This window comes from Trematomus bernacchii, unplaced genomic scaffold, assembly GCF_902827165.1.
Source record: "Trematomus bernacchii unplaced genomic scaffold, fTreBer1.1, whole genome shotgun sequence".
Lineage (NCBI taxonomy): Eukaryota > Metazoa > Chordata > Actinopteri > Perciformes > Nototheniidae > Trematomus > Trematomus bernacchii.
This window is the reverse complement of record NW_022987686.1, coordinates 707,980-730,315: the sequence shown is the minus strand read 5'-3', so window position 1 is coordinate 730,315 and position 22,336 is coordinate 707,980. Positions and strand designations below refer to the sequence as shown.

The following is a 22,336-nucleotide window of genomic DNA, read 5'->3' as shown; positions in this document are numbered from 1 at the left end:
ATTTTCTGAACTCCAGATTGCATGTTTTCCTCCTGGGACTGTGTCGTTTCTGACTTTGTTAGCACACAGGATCTGCCGGGCCACCAGCGGCTGACCCTCGAGACAATAATTACCGCCTAATTAGGGAGATGAGCGGTGCTTAAGCGCGGCTTAACGTTTAAATCGCTCACCACTGGTGGGATCTATATCTCATTGGTCGAGGCATCCGAACAACAATCCAGGATAAGAACCACTCCAGTCTGCTAACGAGACTTTTTATACACTGTTCCAATGTGCCTACATCAATTCAGATTTGAGGGGTTTTGCAACAGTGCCATTTACTGCATTTGGTAAGTGGTACTTACAAGAGTGTCAAAAACGACATCATGATAATCACAGATCTGACTGAAGACTTTGAAGGAAATACTGCTCACATTGAGGTTTGTGGATCAGCATGAATATCCATATTGTTATATTTGGAAACAGATCTTGTTTCTCAGATGTCATTTTTGTGGGAGCTTTGAACATGGAAAACTAAATTCCAGGGATTTACTGTACTGCTGTGATGTCAACAAACCTCCATCGGAGAAGATATACGTGCTCTTGGTTAAGGTTGCAATTTATGATCCGTTTTATGACCACTTAAAGCCGATGATTGTTTGAACGAATAATGGTTTATTCATTTTTTTCCTTTGTGCATCTCAGTTGAAGACAAACAGATAGAGTTAGTTTGTCTAAAACTAACATTTCATCTTGTTATGGAGCTGCAAACAATAATTATTTCCCTGATGATTCATCTTTTTGATCATTTTGGTGAATCACGTGTGTCTTTTCCATCAGATGTACAAAACACAAAAGATGTTCTTGGTAAACAACCGCCCCAATTAAACCATTATCAAAATGAATGTAGATCAATTTGTTGCGGCCATGATTTAATTTGGCTGCTGTAATAAAAGCAGCCTTTCTGCACGTATGGGTGTTTCTCCCTTGTTTAGGGTCCAAAGTTTGTCTCCGCCATATTGTTAATGGTCAACAACAATTCTGGGGTGGTGCCTGAGCTGCGGGACAGTTTTCCTGGCAATCGTCGCCTGTGGGCCACGCCACCGCCCGTTCCATCGAGGTTAAGCCTTTACACACTCGACTGACTCCTAATAGTTGAGTAAATAGCTGCCCGCAAGCCTGATACTGTACTCGCTGCCCGAAAGGGTCTTACTGGACTCAGCTGAACAAATAACTGAGATCCTTATATCGGCCTGCACGGCAGCTGGCTCGTGTTTGTGTAATTACCACAGGCTTGAGAGGAGGCTGGGTAATATTGAACGGTTCCCGGGCTGCTTTAGGTGGGTTTCCCAGGCCCAGAGCACTATATGGCAGCCTGGGCGGGTACAGTATTTATTGTGCTTTCACAACAGAGGAACGTCTTGCTGTGGAGACTCAAAGATTCCAATCTTCATCCCATGACTTGATGATTCCAGCTTTTTTTTTTATGAGCTGATATGCAGGTATCAAATAGAGGGAGTGGAAAATATGTGGACACACGGTGCAGCATCTCTTGGCTCAGTGCCCTTTCTTAATCTGCAAGGCGGTGAATTCTTCAGTTTCCCCATTGGGATAAGTGGGGGACAAACACTCGACAGTAGTTGGAGTGACCGTGTTTGAAGACGAGGCGGTGGGGTGTAGAGGTTCCATCAACACACAGGCACCGAAGACTTGAAACCGTGTATGAGCTACGCATACCAGAGGAGGGTTATTACAGTCAGGAATCCTGACACCGTTCAGCATGTGTGTGTGTGTGTGTGTGCGCGTTTAAGCTATTTTCGCACTGCAGGTTTAGGCTGCATGACCCTACCCCTCTTACGAAACTCTTCCTATGCAAGCCTGGATCATGTGTGGCCTAGTTTTTTTTTTTCATAAGAGGAGAAACTGCGAGCGAACTGCAGCACATACCACAAGAAAATGCCTGCCAACGAGCTGGTTTGCACAGCAGCTCGGCCGCAGCGCTTTGTCACTGTCAAGGTAGGGTGATTTACAAGAGGAACCCAACACTTTAGGCGACAAAAGAAGGAGAAGAGTAGTTGCAGTGCATCACACCGGACCTGTAATTTCAAAGACCGCGAAAGCATCGTTGTGATTTTGAGGAAGCCCATTGAATGTTTCCCTTGGAAGACCGTTCACCTGCTGACCTTTACACACATTAGCACTTTGTAGATTAGATTGCTTGCACTTTGGAGACAGTTTTTTTTTTTTTGGAGGGGGGTGTAAAAAAGGTTGGAGAGTTAGTTTCTCACAATTCCCTAGGCCCCAACATCTGTCTATTCACTCGAACGTCTCGCGGAAACTCGACAAATACTTGGGAAGAGTGGGTGGAACACACACACAAACACACAGAGCCAGTTGTGTTAGAGCAACTAGGGGGAGGCGCAGCGTTGACACCAATTCCAAATCTGCAGAGGCAACACTGGATTCCACTTATGCAACTTTCTGGAAGAGCTCTCCTAAATTTAAGTCGAATTATACACATCGATTTAATCAAAAGAATCTGTAAAAATGAGCTTCTCCTTAAGGAATCATGCAAAAGCACCACTTTAAAATTGTGTGTGTAGCAGAAATGTGTCCGTATATTTCTTGAAAATAGGTAATTCAGCATACATTTTTTTATCTTAGTCAATTTAGAGGGGGAAGCCCAACTTTTTGGAGCCCCTAAATCAACCCCATGCGTGTTTACTTTGGAATAACTTGCTCTCACTTGATTTTAAATGAAAAACAAGATTAGGTAATACATCAGAATATGCAATATCCTTTCCTCAGGTGTTTTATGTAACAGAGGGAGGAGGTCATGTCATGTGCACCTTGAACCCGTATCCTTTGAGGCCTGTCTGCTCTCTCTCTCTCTCACAGAGGCTAACAGGTGATATGAAATTGCCCTGCTCACCACTTTTTGCTCAGCTGTGTTGACACAAGTGGCTGATATACACTGTTTTGGAAAAAATCTATATGGGTGTTTTTAAAAAGGGGGGTGAGTTGATTGCAGATTGCTAGCATGCAAAAGAGAGACAGGTTAAGCTGCTTAATAGTAGTACTAGTCAAATCAGGAATTAAATGTTAAATGAGGGACTAAGGTTGACAGGTGCACATGTGCTTCAGTGTCACAACTTTTGGGACATTTCTCTGCTCCTCTGGGATCAATGCCTGATGTAATATTGCAGTGTCAGCAGGGCATGCAAACCAGACAAGAGGGCAGGGTGTGTTTGAGTTGGGAAAGCTTGCACACAGATGAGGCCCACAGAGAGAGAAACCCTAAAAAGTCTAGGAGTAAACATCTAGCCTGACACTAGCATGATAAGGACTGCTGGGGAGGATGAGCTCCACAGTGAGGCTCAAAGGCACATGTGTACACACATTCCACTCAGAGGTCATATGCAGACACCTAGGACCTGTTCTAAAAGTATAAAGCACCTTTACATCTAATCTAAGGTAATGGGAGTGCAGCTCAGGTCACACACTATGTAAACTATGTAAACTTGGCGTGGCAAGTTGTAATGATTGTTTAAACAACCCCAGCACACTATCCAAAGAATGAAACATGTCAGGATCTGCAGTGCAGCTCTGCAGGCATTGCCACGTTTCTCCTTCCATGCACAGCCTCATACAGTATTAAGTGTGTGTGTGAGAGTGTGTGTGTGTGTGACTTACTTTTGCACTGCAGCTCCACCATGGCCTGGTACCACTCGTCCTGGTCCGCCTCGCTCTCCGCGGCGATGGCGAAGCTCTCGGCCCGGGTGTAGAGCACTATCATGTGCTTGTTCTTGGAGTCGGCCCGCTTGTTTATGTTGAAGCATGTCTCCAGAGCCAGTGCTTTCTTCGGGACGGGGGCCTTGCCGCGGAATTTCTTCTCGCTCTCGTAGTACTCCAGGCGGGCCGGGCCGCGCTCCGAAGCGGCGCGGAGGACGAAGTACCGCCGGTGCATGGACTTCTGCTTGCGGAGATAGCCGCTCTTCCGCACATCCTCGGTGCTCTGGATCTCGCCCGCTTGTTGGCTCTCCATAACTACCGACATCATGTTATTTCTCTCCTAAAAAAAAAAACTATTTTTTAAGTTTAGAGTGATAATTCATCCGCTCCCCTCCCTCTCTCCCACATCAACGCAGGCATGTGAAAGAGGGGAGGCTGGGGTCGGATCGCTGCTACTAATAGTCCCGCCGGTTGAACCTGAACCAGGGGGCTGCAGTTGCGGTTAGTTCCCCCCTTTTCAAGCTTGTTCTTCTTGGTGTTTTTCTGTCCGGCCGGTGCAAGTTTTCCTCACAGCCGAGCACATGCGGCACAGCTCGGCGCGCAGCTCCCCCTACTCTCCACTACTACTACTACTACTACTACTGCTGCTCCAAGAGGTTTAATCCCATTTAGTGCACATTACACAGCACAGAGTCCATCCTGTCGGTCTGTCTGCGTCTCCCTCTGTGTGTCTGTCCCCCCACCCCTGCTGTCCTGCTCCGGTCTTCTTGTTGCTGTTGAGCAGCTACCGTGGAGCAGCAGGACTGTCACTCAGCGCTGTACTAGTATACTGGGTCCTCGGTGCGTTCATGGACCGATCCCGAGCTCAGACAGCAGAGCTCCCGCCGTTTCATTCGTGCATTCCTGTGCTCCAAATCCGGATTTGTGACAGATAGATGAAATCACTGAAAGTAACTATACTGAAGATTTCTACAGTAATATAATGTATAAGAGTAAAACATAATAAACCAATTCATAGAATAAAAGAATAATAATAATCACTGAATAAATAGTTGAAAGTGATTGAATGAAAATATAAATAGGTCAGGTTAAATTACTTCACTGCCATGGGGAAAGTGTTTATGCAGGTGCTTTCTGACATAATTAGAATAAGAAACTTAAATCTTATTCAAACCCTTTAAAGTGACTTTTATACTGTATAATACCATATATTTGTGTTGTTGTATTTCACTTAATTTCAGACGACGTGGTGAAACACAGCTTTATTTTTTTGTAATATGCAAAAAGTGAGCACAACCTGACATCCAGTAATAAATAACCTTTTAATCCTTTTATAATTGAATCACTATTTAGTAACGCTTTCATATAAACACTTTTCTTTTACACATGTGTATTTTCAAATTGTTTGAGAAGTCATGTATGTGATCTTATATCTTGTGTAATTTATTTTTACTTATTTTACTTTTTGCAATTTTCATTTCATTTGAGTTTTTTTTTTAAACTTTCTTGGGCTGTTATAACGTCAATGTATTAATGTGTGTTTTTTCCCCACAAGTTCACTCAACCAAGAAGCAATATTTCCCACAGCACGTGAAGGCAGCACGGCTTGCAGTGTGTGTGGAGTAAGATTTCAATGTTGGCTTTACCACTAGTCCATCCTGTTCTATTTATTGTAGAAATCCCCCTCTGTCCTGTATTCATTTATATTATATATCAATTCAACTTTCAAATCGCCCTGGTGTTTTCTGAACATTTACGTTTTCTACATTGAATGCAGCAGGAGGTCGCATTTAAACACATTTAAAATCTAGGTTACCAGTGAAACCATTCAATACAATGGTGCTTTTTATTGTTATTGATTCCTAAATGATGCATAAAGAGCAGATTAAGCTGTAATTAATTATATGAGGCTTTTGGAGACGCCATATTTATGCCACTCAGACTGGCTGAGTGAAACGACTTTGATCTGTGTCGACTGTCTGTCTGCAAACCTCCATCTCTCCCTGCTGCTTAAATCCCATCGTTGCCTCATATAAAACATATCACAAATATGCACGTTTAAGATGACCTCTGAATTTTAAATGGCAATACATCTTTTAAAAAGGTCTTTTAATAGTCCTTCTGAAAGCTATAGAGGGCTTCTATCTTTGTGCGGTGTGCTTATGCAGTATGTATGTTGTTATGCAATATGCATCCAAAAGTAACCTTGTGCATGAGGTCAGAGAAAAGTGGATATCAAGCGCCCCCTGCTGTGTGAGGTGGACAATACAGCTCTTAAAAATACACTTATTTTACCCACAAAGTAACCCTTATGTTGTGTTCGGGTCTCCCGTGACCCATCTCAAGTTAAAATTATATAATAACTACGCTCTAGTTTTTTTTTATCGGAACAAGGCTTCATGATATCCTACACAACAGCTATATAAACACTACAAAACAGATTTTGACCATTTTTGCCAAGTCTGAAGGTCTCTAAAAAAAAATTGGTGTTCTGGTCTGTGAAGACCCAGCAAAATTGTTTTGGGTGACTCGGGGTCAAATTTGGCCCAATCAAGATTCATCTTTGACTTTAGACACCCCAGCCCCGCCCCCTTCATCCACTGTAACAATAATTTTTCGCAGCATGCACCTGGTCTCCCCTCCCTCTGCCCCCCTCCCTATATGTACACTAACACTTGAACCTGAACTCACACATGCACGTGTGCAATATGTGGTGTAATGTTTTTTGGGCCATAACATTCAATTACAACAGGATTGTACGGTTATGAATGCATAATAAGTTAGTTATGATGTAGTTAAAACAATATTGGATGATAGTCATTTTATTTGTGTTTTGGACTGAAATAAATCATGGGTCAAAATTGACCCGCGAACACCATGAACAGTAACAGCTTTCGAACACAACACAAGGGTTAAAGTATAAAAAGTAAAAGCAATCATTGTGCCTTTATCTGTGTATATAATTATATTTATACATGTGACATTTCTAGATGGTATTGTTGGATCAAGTAGCATTTTACTGTTGAAAAACAAAGTTCTGATGGACTGTTTGTAAATTATTTGACCCTTATTTTGACCCTTTTAAATGTAGTGGAGTAGAAGTATAAAGTAGCATTAAATGGAAATAATCAAGTACCGCAAAATTGTACTTAAAGGTGGGGTAGGTAAGTTTGAGAAACCGGCTCGAGATCGCTAGAATTTGAAAATACACAACCGGAGAAAATCTGCCACTTCCTTACAGAGCCCCTCCTCTAACACACACGAACGCGCACATGACCAATGAGGGCACGATATAAGTTTGTGCACAGATGGAAGGCTGACAGGCAGGTAGGCCATCCAGTTATTTTAGCCGGGCCGGCTAAAATGATTGGTCGTGCTTTTTACAGTACTACGGCTTCCACAGATGACATTTTTTTATGGATTTTTTGTCAAAGCACTTAAGATATTCATTGCTATCGGGATGTTAAGAGCATTCCATGGAATATAACAAAAAGTGTATCTCGAGCCGGTTTCTCAAACTTACCTACCCCACCTTTAAGTGCAGTACTTGAGTAAATGTACTTAGTTGCTTCCCACCTCTGGTTCTCAATGTCATTTCACAGTTTTGAAAGAGACTATAAATAAAGTAAAGAAACACCCAGAGCCAAACTGTCTTAAGAAGCAACAAACTGATTTTATGAACATGAATACTCGTCTTCACAAAGACACATTAATCTCTTTTCTTTTTGGCATATACGGGGAAATGAACTTCGCCTCCATGTCAACAAAAAACAAAACAAGAAAACATTATGGTCCGGAACGTGAAGCAATGACGAACTGTTTATACACATTTAAGTTATTCTGAAATGTCTTTTACATTCAGTAGCATCTCCTTTTAGCCCTCTAAGCGCATGCAGCCTAGGAAGTGGAAAACATACATTATCATTCAAAAAAATGACCCGGGAAAAAAAAAAAAACAATGACAAATGCAAACATGTTCCACACACTCAACACAGAGAAAAAGCCTGTCTCATCTTTAGAGGCTAACTCCCGTGCACCAGGAGGCTGTTAAGGCTGTCATGAGCTTCTGTAGAAACTCTACACACAGACAGGCTGTTTGTTTTGCACTTTAAAGCAGGAGATGAAAGCAAAGTAGCAGCAGCGACATGTGTGTGTTTGTGTGTGTGTGTGTGTGTGTGTGTGTGTGTGTGTGTGTGTGTGTGTGTGTGTGTGTGTGTGTGTGTGTGTGTTTCTGCAAAAATCACAGAGGCGTTGTTCTACTCTCGACTCCCACAGAGCCCTGAGGTGGCGTCTACTGGCACACAAACACCTTTTTTGACATATGGTACAAACACAGCAGGCGACCGATCCCAGACACACATGAATACCATAATTACATTCACACATTTTTTTGTTCCTCACTATAACACGTAAACACAGACAGAGGGGGGGGGGGGGGGGGGGGGGGGGGGGGGGGGAGAGGGGAAGAGAGGCTCCCATAGAGGGGGAGAATACTCCAGAGGCATTGAAATGGCAGCGACTCCTCAAGTTCTCCCTTTTTTCCCAGAGATGAAGTAAGAAGAGAAGGTGGGGGGATTCAGATGAAAGGGTTTCGCGACGTCCCTCTACTGGCGTAAACATTGCCCTGAAAGACAAGAGAGGAAGGGGGTGAGAACGGGCAGAGGGGACTTTACTACACTTCCTGTTTGCAGAAAGGGAGAGCTTGCACAAAAATACCAATTAGCCCCTCTTTAAAACCCCCCCCTACTTTTGTTTGCCAGGCAGCGAACTCACCGTAAACGGGTTCACCGACATCGGACGAGGGACTTTGGGCTGAGAGTCGGGCGCGGGGAAGGAGGCGAAACCTGAAACACACACACACACATGACGAGACAGAAAAGGAAACATGCTCAGTGGTGTGAAGACAGCAGCAGAGTATTGGTATTCCTGAGCGCTTCCTGGTGAACACTGTGGAAATAATGAATGATTTGGAGCCTCACAGTGTTTGATCTGCAGCCAACGCACATACTGTACACGTCAAACTGCCACAGCTGCCGTGTGGGAGCAGGGTGTTCATTTTGAATGCAGAATATATCGATGAGATAAGGCTGTAATCTAATAGTTTGAAGCTTTATCCATAACGCTTACATTACAAACCACATATGAATGCTTTTTCTTTCATGTTGATTCAATCTGTTTCAATTTGATATGTTGCAGATAAAGATTAAATTACACTTAAATCACTCAAATTATACTATTTGTAGAATTGAATCACAGCTAAATGCACTTTAATACAGGGGTATCTCCTCTTGCACTTTATATGTCGTTGCTGCTATATTGTATTACCATGATGTCATAAATACTTGTGTATGCTGCTCTTGCTCTTTTGCACTTTTTGCATATCATGTATTTTGTTTTTGCTATGTTAGTCAAATGTAAACTTCTTAAATGTTTTATGTGAGGGACTGCGGATGGAAATGAGCTCAAAGCTAAATCTGGCACTGTTACGCTTGACACATTTTAATGTTTTAAATGTTCATTACCGTGCATTGTCCCTGCCAAATAAACGATTACATTAAATTAAATTCCAGTGTTGGTGATGTAGGATTATTTGACTCGTCATATCCAGACATTTCAAATAAATCCAGAACATTGTAGAGTCCAAAATTCAAAATGTATTGCAAAGATAATACATGATTTTTCCATTTTACATGTTTCATTCTAGCAAAAATATTCTGCTTCCATCTATACGGGTATTTACTGAGTTCCAAAAAATGACTTGCTCTCCAATTTGCCGCAAAAAATGTACAATAAAACAACGAAAAAAATCACATTTTTCATGTATTCAAGTGTGATAGCTTTATAAACTATCATGACAGACATCAAAAGCTTAATTTAAAAACCTCAACAGAAGCTTCAAATGTAAGGACATGCAGTACAGACCTATAGGACTGTATATAGGGGAGCAGCAAAGATCACATTTTACTGGACGCTATTTGTGGCTCTACAGATCCACTTTGGTCCATATTGAAATATCTCATCAACTATTGGACGGACTGCCATTTCATTTTGCGCATATACTTATGTCCCCCTCAAAATGGTATATTTGGTGATCTATGATCCTTTGCAATCGTTTTTGACAAACATATAGTGTGTATAACCTATAGAAAGCACGTTTAATAGTCTACCTTAAATGTATAGGCTGTTTGTCACATGATCCTGGTGAGTGAAGTCCACTATATGTACTATAATTCACTATAACTGTAATTAATATACACATCTGTAACTACGAAAGGCGCTGTTAAAGGTCCCATGTCATGCTTTTCCGGTTATTACCCGTCTCCTTATGTGTTATGTAGCTTTTTCTGCATGTAAACGGTCTGCAGAGTCACAAACCCTCAAAGTACACCCTGTAGCGAGTAAAACTCTAACACAGAAAAGACCTGTCTATGCTGCCCCAGAACGCCTCGTTGGAGATTTCTCTTTTTCTTCCTGTTACCAAGTGACGTAACGACGATCAAATGGACCAATCTGTGGAGCTCCGCACACACACACTCACTCAGCCTTATCTTTTCTCAGCCGCGAATCCGCGATACTCCACGGAGTTTCGCCGGCACACTCAGCCTTATCTTTTCTCAGCCGCAGCTGCGTTGATCTCCACTCACAGTTCGCCACACACTCAGGTGTGTGTGCTCAGGCTGAGTTTCGCCGTGTCTCGCTGTCTCGCAGACCCCACGCAGCAACCAGGAAACGACACCAGTAATCCAGCTCACACTGTCGGCTCCTCGAGTCTCAAAGGGCGGAGCAGCGAGCCCCGCAACGTCCCGCCAACACGGCACCCAGACCCCACGCAGAATTATCATCTGTTTGTCATTACTGGTGTCATTTCCTGGTTGCTAACAAACGCCATTGTAACACAAAATCACACATCAGAGCACAGTGGGCTCATAGGGAGGGGGGGGCAGGAGCTCCAACAAGCCGTTTAGGACAGGGGGTGTTTCTCAATCGCGAGTACGCTTGCTTGGTAGCACATGTCTGCCGAGCATCTTGCTTCAGAAGCGAGTCAAGAATACTTCCTGACATTTGGAAAACAAAGAGTGGAACAGGCTAGCAAGTGTGCAGGTGTGCGTCATATGAGAGGCCCAGCCTTACATTTTCCGCCACAGATTTTGGAAATTGGTCCGTGCGCAAAGCATTGTGGGGATTTTAAGACCGCGGAGTCTACTCATGTGCAGCCTCGATATTTCTCCAAACGGAGTACGCCGGGCTCGGTAGATTTCCAAGTATGCTGGAGATTGGAACAGTACTTCGGCGGCACTCAATGACGTAGCATGCTTGAAATAGTGGCTCTGAAGCAGCTTTACTCGCGATTGAGAAACACCCAGAGAGTGAATACACATACTATACAGAGATGCTGTATGAGAAAACCAATGTGATTTTGGAACATTGTAAATCTAAATCTTTTCTAGTAGACCTCAACAATGGAATTATGATCAGTAGAAATGGCCATGACATGGGACCTTTAAAACAATTTCCTATTTTCTATGTAAAGACACCACCTTGGACTATGACAAATAAATTCTAGAAGATTTGTTACCATTGGATTCCTGGTTGCTGGCTGACTCATGGTGAAATGCATTCTGGGTGTTGAGTGCCGGGTAGGAGGCGGACGGAGGAAAGACGGGGGTGGGCGAGGTGACAAACTCACCGGAGTCACCTGCAGAGAAGACACACACACACACACACACACACACACACACACACACACACACACACACACACACACACACACACACACACACACACACACACACACACACACACACACACACACACACACCCACACACACACACACACACACACACACACAGTGAGATCAGGAAAGTATTTTTATAATAATTTCTGTAGTTAACATGGAACCCTAGAGGAAACAGAAACAGTAATAAACTATATGAGTGGTCAAATACAAACTGAATACTTAAATAAAAAAATTATTGAATGAATTATTTATTGGTACATCAAATTGTCAAACCTCCAGTTGTTTATTCAGAAATGAGGAATAAAGTTTGTGATATCAATCAGTTATAACTATGTGCTAAAATGAACAACTGCTAATAAACTCAGCACTGCTAAACTCAAATTGAACTGTGTCAAAACTGATTTTGCCAGCGTATCAACATTTGGTTTGCCCCAGATATTTCATTAACAAAGATATGAACCACATTTGAAAGCTGGCACCTGAGCAAATATTTGCTATACTTAGCAAGTGCATTAAAAAATCTAGTATCCAAATATTGACTCATCAGCTGAGCAAATATTTGGATCATTTAAACTCTTAAAGAAATATATACTTTTCCATTAACTACCTAACAGTAAATGAAACGATCTTAAAAAACAATTCTAGATAGAATAATTGTTATCTTAAAAAAGAAAGGGCTTGAGTATTGCAAAGGCTAATCCTAGAAAAACAAAACCCTTTCCTTAATAAAAAAAAAACGTTGGCAATAAATCCGCATATCATTTTTTTTTAAAGAACGTATAAATTCATTCGAATCCCTGCAGGAAACACTTGCAGTGAGCTCCCCTCCTCTGAAGCAGAGCTTAACAGAGCGACGTGTGCAGACCCTGAACATGAGCCTCACCTCCTGATGAGCTGCTGAAGGGGTTACTGGGGGAGAGAGCAACGGGCTGCTGGGAGGCCGAGCTAGAGCTGAATGGGTTGGGGAAATCTGAGACAGAGAGGGGGGAGAAGAGACGGGGGAGATAATTCACACTGTGGGGGTGTACAGGGTGCATTCCTGTCTATTCAAACCAACACTGCTCAGATGCATCTTAATTAGGGGTGTTGGACAACACATAGCAGGAGGCAGTGCATGCTGGGTACCTACTTGCAAACGTTTGGGAGCCGGAGACTGTTTCGACACCGGGGGAACTGGGGAAAAGTAGAAAAACACATTAAAAAAAGGGCTTCACATGCAGGGAATTTATGTTGAACAGAAGCTGATTTGACACGTTTTGTTCTCCGTACCTGGCAGGAGTGGAGCTGGATGACAGCCTGTTGCCGAAGAGGGCGTTGTACTGCGGAGGGCCAGCAGGTGGAGCTGCGTACAAGCGTTTCAAACAGAACACAATATGACCTCAGGGCTGTAATGAGCGCTAATTCAAGAGATCAAGAGCTACTTTTTTATTAGTGTGTGTAAAAGAGTTGATCTTAAGCGTGTAAGTCACCAGATGAACAAAAGCACAACAAATCCCCCTGAGTAAAATGTCCTCTCTCTGTGTCTCGATATGAATCAAATTGAGTTGGGGCAGAAAATCAATAACCTGCTTTTCTCTGCCAGGCAGGGGGGAGGCTGTGATGAAGGTGGAAAGGAACAAAGATTCTTGTAAGAAGCTCAAGGGCTTCTCACATAAATCCTGAGCACTTAAAATAAAAATAAAATCGCCCACCTAGGTTATTCGAAAAATAGGGCTGATTCTTAATCGTATCAACAAGGTCCTTTACATGCGACTGTGCTCAATCCTGAGTAAACACAATAAGCAGAATTCAGCTGCTAGAAGCCTTGGTATTTGGAGTAAGGATGTTATGCAACAGAGTTGAGCTGGCCGTGGCAATCTGCATCACACTCACACACAAACACACACAAACACACACACACACACACACACACACACACACACACACACACACACACACACACACACACACACACACACACACACACACACACACACACACACACACACACACACACACACACACACGCAACTCTAGCTCAGCCTCTCTATCTTGTGGAAAAACTTGTCTAGTACAAAAATGTAAAAAACACTTAATTCCAAGTACAATACCTCCATGAAAATTAAAGCATGTATGACTGAAGTATTAAAAATGAAAAAACGTCTTACACAACAAAGACAACTTCCTAAGGAAAGAAGAAAAAAACAAACTTCTGCCACACAAATTTGTATTCTTTTTTTTGTGGAAATGTTCTCTAATTTTGGCTTTTTATATGACATAGGGCCCAACTTGCTACGGCTTTTATTCACAAGGATGCAGGTTCGGAGTCAATGGTTAAACCTTTAAAAAGTGTAATATTTTATTAGCTAAATTTGAGTTTTCATCAAAATCAGAAATCCTTTTATTTGTCCAACAGTAGGAAAATTGTACTTGATATCCTAAATCTTACATCCTTTTAGCAAATATAGGTGTGAAATACACTTTAGCTGACAGTGTACTGGAGTATAAATATACAGGGTAATGCCTGTTATTAGATGAAAATCCGAGAAATCAACCCACAGCTATAACATGAGAAGAACATTTAAAGTAACTACCTAAAATATTTCCTACCTGCAACTGTTGGTGGCTCACATAAGACGCTGTCCAGATGCGACACCGCAGCGTATCTGTCCGAGGGGTTGGAGTTGCCGGCTTGCGTTGTCGCCTGGCCCGCGTTTCCAGGCTGCTGCTGGGACATAGAGTGGGGCAGAGAGTGCTGCTGAGGATGGTTCAGACCTCCAAAGTCCACGCTGAGAGATTTGGGGAAGGCCCTGAATGGCCCAGTGGTCCCTGAGGCCGATACCGTACGACCTGAGAGTGAGAAACAAGACTGGGCTTCAGTGCAAAGACACAGGATGAGAGGTTATAGACAGATAATTCTACAGAATAAGCAGGTATAGGTATAAGCAGTTATAGGTATAAGCAGGTATAGGTATAAGCAGGTATAGGTATAAGCAAGCATAGGGCTGAGGGAAAAAGTCTATAAATACGTGTCAAATGTTTTCAGTCTACAAGGCAACATGAGCAAAATACCTTAAAGCACCCAGAAAAAAATACGTACATTTGAACATACAATTTAATGACAACTGATAAGGAAGAGCATTTGATACAAAACAAAGTGTTACTTGAGGGTAGATAATTTTGTCAAAATACTTAAATTAAACTTTTTTCATTGCACTAAATCCTCATCGATATTAAAATGATTGTATGAAAGGATATTGTTATATATCAAGTTATCAATATGACAAAAAGAAACAGAGCAGTTGTTTTCATGCTAGTTCAACATTGCCATGCTATAAGGCTAGTCAAAGACAGGATTAGCATGTAAGGTTAAGCATTATCAAAAGATTCTAAAAAGCACAGCAGCTAGTCAGCATGTTCTTGGACAGTTTTCAAAGCGCCAACCACAAATATACAGTTACTAGACAGTTACAAAGGCAGGAAATGTAAGTCTTTGTAGGTAGCAAGCTTTCCACAAACATTAGCCACAAAGCATGCTAGTAGTATCAGCCAAAAATGTTAGCATGGGGGTCGAGAGATATAAAAAATGTTTGTGTAAATCCAGCTCCCTCTGATAGTGGAGGAGTTGGTGACAGAAACCAGACCAGACTATTCAGATTATCTGAAGATATAAAGCATACTAAAGTCAAGCTGCATGTTTTTGGGATGCGGTCATGGATAAGGCTCCAGATAGCGCCTATCTCTGCTAGCATACCTGAGCTTCCTGGAATACTTGTCTGGGATGTGTATCGTGGGATTACAGCTGTGTCCTACATAGTCTGTAAGTGTTTCAACGCCAACATGGAGTGAAAAATCTGCTGCCCTCTTCTGATGGGGGTGGTAGCGGCTAAAAATAGCATTACTTTAAACTTTTTCCCCTAAGGGAAACAGTGTGTGTGTGACCCTCCCAAGCTTCAAATCTGGCTTTGAGGAGGGAAAACTGATTGATGAAGAAAAATATCAACCACTTTAATGGTTAAAGTGCTGCGTTTTCTCTGAAATTGCTACTAGCATGAAGCTAATTCACATGCATGGGAGGCATGGCCTTCCAGCATGAGCCATAGACTGCCCATTTATTCATTATGAATGATACAGCAAGGAAGAGCTTATCGATCTCAGCCATTCAGCACACACTCAAATACGTCGGTTTGTGCTGCGTCTTACCTAAAGTGAAGTGGTTTTTGAAAGAGCTACTGGCTAAGAGGTCGGGGAGGAGAGGATAGTGTGATGAGACAGACAGAAGACAGAAAAACAGAGTTAACGGAGGAGAGAGAGAGTTTGTCACTGCGATGTGTGAAATGGTTTCCCTGCTGTTATCTAAGGCCAGCTGAGTAGCCCGTTGAGCTATATACTCTTATAAGAGCAACCGAGTGGGCTAGATGATGACATAAACCCACAGACCCATGAGATGGTTAAACACAGTCAAGATGAAAATGATGCCCGCCAGCTAAGGCTCTCTTTCTCTGCCCTTCCCAAAGTGACACTTACAGCACAGTGATGAGTGGACATGTTGTCAGTGAGAATCAGCGAGAATATCTGCATGTCCCTGACAACCCGATGGCACTGTGCACTTGCAGATTTTACAGCTAGAGGCCTTTAGAATAGAATAAAGTATATTATATATATTTAGTATCAATTCATCTGGAGGAATCGCTTTCATTTTATCACATTTAGGTGCAACATATTGTCAAATTTCTTTCCAGGAATTTATGAAAGCTGCTTTATGCTGCCTATATTTTTCAAACTTGTATGTGTTTCTCTATACTTTCTGACTTCTTTAGCCTGCCTATGACTCTCAGTCCCAACCCCATTGGTTCTTCCTTAAGGCATAATTCAAATATATGCTTTGATTTTTGTTTAAAAGGCAAACAAAATTCTCGAAAAGTTTGAGCAATTTAGTTCTCAGAAAATGTTACACAACCAGCGAATGAATATACTCTTTGTGAACTACAACAAAATAACCCCCTCTGTATTATTTTGCCCTTTTTCTTTGTATATATTACACAATATCTTTTGATTTATGTGGAATTTGGTAAACTCATTGTGTGTGATAAATGTTTTCCAACTTGATTGAAACCAAGGAGGAATAGAAAACATGGCGGGACACACCTGAGGGCCGCGGGAGGGCGGGGAAAGAGGGAACGTGGCTCTGAGCTCCAAGCGCTGACGAGAGGGACCCCGGCCGCTGTCTTTCTATCCCGCACAGGGTGGGATCTATATTATGGGAGAGATATCAGACAAAGAAAAGGGCAAATAAGTAAAGGGTTTGATCGCATCCAGTCCCAAAATATCAACTCCTCTGACTGAGATCCTCCTCCAACCTTTGAGAGAGGGGTCTCTGAAGCTCTGGGAGCGCGACGGCCGAGCGGTGAACGCGTCCGTCCGCATGTCGGCAGGCGAGATCGCAGGAGCTCGATCCCATAACGGCAGCTGGGACTGAGACTGGAGGACGAGAGACAGCAGGACAAAGAAAGAGGAGGCAGATGGGAGGTAGGGAGAAAAACACAAAGGCAGAAGTAGTGAGTCTCTTTCATGATTTCTCAATAATTCATAAGCAGCCGCTTTGATGTCGAGGCTACCTGGTCCTCTCGCTGTCCAACCCATCAGTGTTTTTGCTGTAGTTGAATTCAGGTGGTTTCCTTACCCTCTATTCTTTTTTTAACCCTTTGAAATACTTTCACTTCCTCTTCTTCAACCATACCCACCCACTTTCAATCTTAAAACCTCTTCCTCTCCCTTTCTTGTTTTGTTCAATTCATTACAATCATGAAACATTAGGCTCTCTCACCAGTGGCCTTGTGGACCTGGCGTTTGGGGGCAGGTTATGTGAGGGGGCCTGGTTCGCTAAGGGACCGTGGGAAGGGGGCACTGCCTGGACCCCCGGGCTCCAAGGACCCTCGACATCTCTCCGGTTCTTACTTTTGGAAAAATGCCTGAAAGAGACAGGTTATTTAGTACCGTTGAAATGAGTCTGTGCCAGTGCCTGGCCTCGTAAAAAGCACAATCAAGGCTTGACATTAAGTGAGTTACACACCTATCGAACAACATGACAAAGAACATTTATTTAGGGCTTGGAAGTAAACCCAAAACAATGACAGTTCTCTTACTCCAAGCAAATAAAGCAGCTTTTGTTCTTGAGCTAATTTTTCTAAGTAGGCACTGAAACAGTGAATGTCTACATTTGGAACAAACGTTAGATTAGATGTTGTTTGGAACACATTTTCTCTGTTGTGCCCTTTCACTTTTAGAAACTGAAAGAATTGAAAGTCCATTAACAGGAAATGTATCTGAATTAAGAACATGAATAATTGAACTTAAACAAGCAAAATGCCATAACAAGACTCAAGAGTCTACAGCCTTGCTTTGTGAAGCTGTAATGAAACTCAGTGTGCTATGAGCTACATGCTAATGGCAGCATGCTATTAAGGTAACTACTGTATAACCATTATAACCTTAAAAAGTAATGTTCCTACATACAATGCAGCTAAAAAACAATTTACATCAAATTGTAATCATGAAAATGCTAACATGCTATTGTTAAGCGGGTATGTTTACCATTTTGTTTTAGCAAGATAGCATGCTAGCATTTCTGAAATAGCACTAAACAGTAAAATACAGCTGAGGCTGATGGAAATGTCATTGGTTATGCAGGTATTTGGTCGTTATCTGAAGTTTTGGAGGAAAATGTGTTTACTCAATGATGGAGCTACGTGCTACAGAGTTAATTGAGCTAAATGCTAATGTCAGTATGCTCATAACATAGTAATATTTAGCAGGTATGATGTCAACCATCGCTGACATATTATCGTTGTTGAGATATTTCAATAAAAACTAAAAATGTCAACCGAGTGCTAGCACAGGAGGAAACTAGGAATATCACCAAAGCAATGGGGAATAATTCTCTAGGGACCATCAATGTCTTTTGAAAATGTCATGACAATTTATCCAAGAGAAGGGTTTTGAAAACGTTTCAGGAAAAATAGTATTTCTGAAGATACCATTGTGTAGGCTATTGATTTCCCCCCTATTTTCTGACATTTAAAACATCACATATTTGAATAAATAAAAAAGAATCATCCGATAATGGCAGTCCAATTGTAATCACATTAGCTTATGCTATCAGTTATGCATACCAAACCAAAGTTCTCACCACTTTTTCTTCTCAAATTTGTCCTGAAGGAACTCTTTGAACTTCTGAGAGTCCTTCATGTCTGGGCAGCTGTCCGTCTTTGGGTCAAACACGCAGAGCCATGTCCTCCTCCCGACCTAAACACACATATCGCCAGAGAACAATTACAATTTGCGACAATTCATGTCATGCAGCACCCAAAAAAGGGTCAGGGTAATCTCTCACAAACAGAGCATCTCATTAGTGATTCGTTTTTGGTTCAAGAGTGCCACACAATATATAACAGCCTGTGACTCATGATTGGCCGGATCACTGTTCAGAGGACGATGTGGTGACGGTACACACCTCTGCCTCTTCTCCCCATTATGCTTGACTCACCCATACACGAATCCTGGCCAAAAGCAAGCTCATAAAAGTGGCCAGCACTTATTTTGATGGCCTGAAACACTCCACCGTTTATTTGTGTGATATAAGCTCAGCTGTTGTGCTGCCCAAACCAGTGTTTCCTTAAAATGGGTGCTGTGTGGAGAGGCTTTTAATAAAGATTGACATAAAAAAAGGGAGGTAGCGAACAGAAAACAATAGAAAAAAACCTCAACAAAGTCATATTAAGATCTGGAAATAGATCTTGGTTTGGGTGGGACCAGAGAGGGCTGGTCCTTTTGTGTCTTGGCAGAAGTATTCTTCCCAAGAAAAAGAGCCTGACAACAAAGACTGGTTCATCTGGTAGCCATGAGGGAGGTTTCATATTCCAGATCAGAACCAGAAAGGGACTTTACAGTAACACCTGAAGATGAAAACACGGACCAACAAGCTTTGGTACTCGTTTATTGACCTCAGGTGACCTTACAAGACAATACAAAATACATATAAATGCATTTTTGTGAACGTCACTCACCTCGTTGCCATGATTTTGAAGGAATTCCACTTCCTGTTGGGAGAAGGTTGTCATGGAGATAGACTTGACTCGATGGGGAGGGTTGAGGCCTCTCCTGGGAGAGATGGAGAGAGGAATTTGGAGTAAACTAAAAAAAGGAGGCAAAATTAAAAATGTGTAGTGATTCCTCGCCTCTGAAGACAGGATAAGGGGGCAGAGCAGGTGGGAGAGGAAGCATTTTTCATACCGTGAACTTTAGAGGGCAGAATCGGTGTGAAATAAGGTGCCTTGTGACAGAAACCCATGTGTTTACTAACCATAACCTCTTATTATCTCCATGCTGGGGACACAAAGTGGGACAACTGCTGTGTGCATGTGGGATATTGCGCAATGAAAGTGCTGAAACCATGGTCTTCCAGTGTGTGAGGGAGTAACATGCGGAACAGTATGTGACACACACACACACACACACACACACACACACACACACACACACACACACACACACACACACACACACACACACACATATAACACACATATAACACACACCCACACTGGAGAGAAGAGTAGAAGGAGGGGGGGTTAGTGTCAAACCTGCACCATGACGAAATTAAACGTAACTCAGAGCTGGAAAATGACCAACTAGCGGTCTGTCGTTTATGAAGCTGTTGGAAGACACGCATGAGAGAGAGAGAAAGGGAGAGGAGGGAGACACTGCGTAAATTAATATCTGCACACACTCCCGGCTGTTGCACCACACTCCCCCCTAATAAATAAAAAAAACATGTTAATCTGGGTGGTGGTTGTGGTGGTGCATTCTCCGGCCTGTCACTTTTTAAATCAGCAGCAGTAAATGAAGGAGGCGCGGCGGAGGGTTTTTTTTTTTTTACTCACAGCATTCCGGAGCACGACGTGCAGACGAAGCTGCCCACCGTGATGTCGGTGTAAGTCACCCCGGGCTGGTTGCACTCGAAGCAGTGTTTGTTTACTCCAGACTGGGCCAGCTCTCGGACCTTGCGGGCGCATATCTCCTGGTTGTCCCGGTGCTTTCGGTTCGACATGGTATCCCTCCGGTGCCCGGCTGACAGGTTCGGTGTAGAGCCGGTAACCCTCCGCTGTCCTCCACCTGAAGCCCCCTATGTTTTTTTTTTTTTTTACTACATGGAGCACTTCACAGCCCGCATAGAGGCTTTATGCGGCTACAACCAAACGCAAGGCTACACAGAGGAGAGGCACGTCAAGATAGATTCAATTAGCTGCACATACACCGGAAGTACCGCGTATTTCCTTTCCAAAATAAAAGTAGAAACACAGGGGACGCTTTGCTGTTAGGCAACTCTCAATTTTACTTTCAGGTTGCCTGTTTCTTTAAAAAGTGTGTTCCAATTTACCACTGGTTATCTCATCACAATGTTAGTAGGTCAGAGTATTTTCCAGTATATCTGTGTTTATTCAGCTTTTTTTCTGATTACTTTGACATGAATACACATGAAAAATGTCACAGTTTACGGGTAAAAACAACTTACCACAAGGTCAAAGTACATCAGCATTTTGAAGCTATAAAACCTGCCTATTCATCAATGTGTTGATTCAAAAGTGTTAATGCACATTATTTGCATATGGCTTCCTTTTGTATTCTTGTTCCTTATAATTTAATCTAATTTAGATCACACTGTTTAACTACTAATGATGTTATTACATCTTGTATCTGTGAAGCACATTGAACTGCACTATCCTGTATAAAGGATGCCTTACAAATAAAGTTTGATTGAATGATTGGTTGTCTCATTGATTGGTTCACTGACACACTGCTTTGATTGTATCACTTCAACAGCAAATGTCAACAGCCATTTGCAGTTGTCATGTTTTTATAGCATTAATTCTGGCTTAAAGATGTAGACTAAACTCTCATCTATCTCAGCATTACAGATTTCCATTCAAAAACAAGTGGCCTGTTTATGACTATCATGCTGTTTGATGCAATATTGTACCAAGACCTGAAGGCCTCATATTTTCTGTGTAGCATACACTTTGAGGTAATTTAATAAAAAAGCTATTTTTGGTCAGTAAAATTATACATGCCCAGTATCTGACAGTTAGGAGATGACAGGAAACGAAGGGGGGGGGGGGGAGAGATAGGGAATAACATGCAACACAGATCTTTGACCGGACGCGAACTGAGGACAGTGGTCAGCGGTTTATGGCCAGTGCCTTAACCCCTGAGTCACCAAAGCATTCCCAAAATGTACCTCTAATATTTTAATAATTCAGTTGATATACGGTGTGTTTACATCATACCCAACAATAACATTTGACCTAGTGAGTGGGTTAATCCTAATGCAGTTGATATTATATTGTTTGTTTTTTATCTGTGCAGTTGTGCTTTAACTGCCCAGTCATACATGTGGATGGTAAGAAAGCCCTGACTGAGTTTCCCAAGTCAATATTGGGAATAAATGTGCCATAGGTCATGTCTTGTATTTTCTCGCCTATTTATATTTTTGGTTGACAACCTAGAATAAGTTAAGTTGAGTTTATGACATTTATATAAACCAGGGTAAATAAACAAAAATGCATTAATCTTAAAAACAACAGATATATAGATGCTTTGTACCAAAATGATTTACCAGCTAATTAACGTCTGTAGTCCCTATGCCAGCCAGACTTTTATTTTGAAAAATCTGTAATACCTGAAATTCTGTGTGGGTTGACACTTGGACAGGCGCGTAGGGAATCTCCTGTCAGAGAAAAACAAGAACCTGTCGATCAGCCAAGTTTTACATCGTGTAAGAACCGTTGTATTACTCTTTAAGATCCGACTATTTGTTCTGAGTGCCTCACTCTGCTGCGCTTTCTCTG

General features: G+C 42.2%; 2 protein-coding genes across 3 annotated transcripts in view; both read right to left on the bottom strand.

Moving 5' to 3' along the window:
- si:ch73-335l21.1 (insulin receptor substrate 1-B) overlaps positions 1–4,536 on the bottom strand; it is a 41,651-nt gene extending 37,115 nt beyond the window's left edge. The window contains 1 exon segment of the mRNA XM_034136855.1: positions 3,673–4,536. Coding sequence (XP_033992746.1) covers positions 3,673–4,039 — 367 coding nt within the window. The 5' untranslated portion in view covers positions 4,040–4,536.
- Positions 4,537–7,360: 2,824 nt separating this feature from the next.
- On the bottom strand, positions 7,361–20,930 carry agfg2 (ArfGAP with FG repeats 2). Of its 2 annotated transcripts, XM_034136856.1 has the most exons (14): positions 20,372–20,930; positions 19,496–19,589; positions 18,619–18,734; positions 17,257–17,401; positions 16,790–16,910; positions 16,578–16,682; positions 15,633–15,665; positions 14,040–14,279; positions 12,720–12,792; positions 12,580–12,623; positions 12,334–12,420; positions 11,288–11,407; positions 8,485–8,555; positions 7,361–8,335 (listed from the first exon to the last, which is right to left on the bottom strand). In XM_034136856.1, exons 1-14 carry the CDS (start codon positions 20,536–20,538, stop codon positions 8,288–8,290), a joined length of 1,464 nt encoding a protein of 487 aa, XP_033992747.1. In that variant the 5' UTR covers positions 20,539–20,930; the 3' UTR covers positions 7,361–8,287. The 2 variants fall into 2 exon arrangements, with proteins under 2 accessions (XP_033992747.1, XP_033992748.1); XM_034136857.1 differs by lacking the exon at positions 15,633–15,665 and having other exon boundaries at positions 20,372–20,831.
- Positions 20,931–22,336: the final 1,406 nt, after the last annotated feature.

Excerpts from the sequence above, each read along its gene's own strand:
- agfg2 (XM_034136856.1), bottom strand. The coding sequence starts at position 20,538 with ATGTCGAACCGAAAGCACCGGGACAACCAGGAGATATGCGCCCGCAAG. Across the intron at positions 17,402-18,618 it reads AAATTTGAGAAGAAAAAGTG|GCATTTTTCCAAAAGTAAGA; the intron begins GTGAGAACTTTG and ends TGTCTCTTTCAG. Across the intron at positions 11,408-12,333 it reads CTTCAGCAGCTCATCAGGAG|GTGACTCCGGTGAGTTTGTC; the intron begins GTGAGGCTCATG and ends TCTTCTCTGCAG.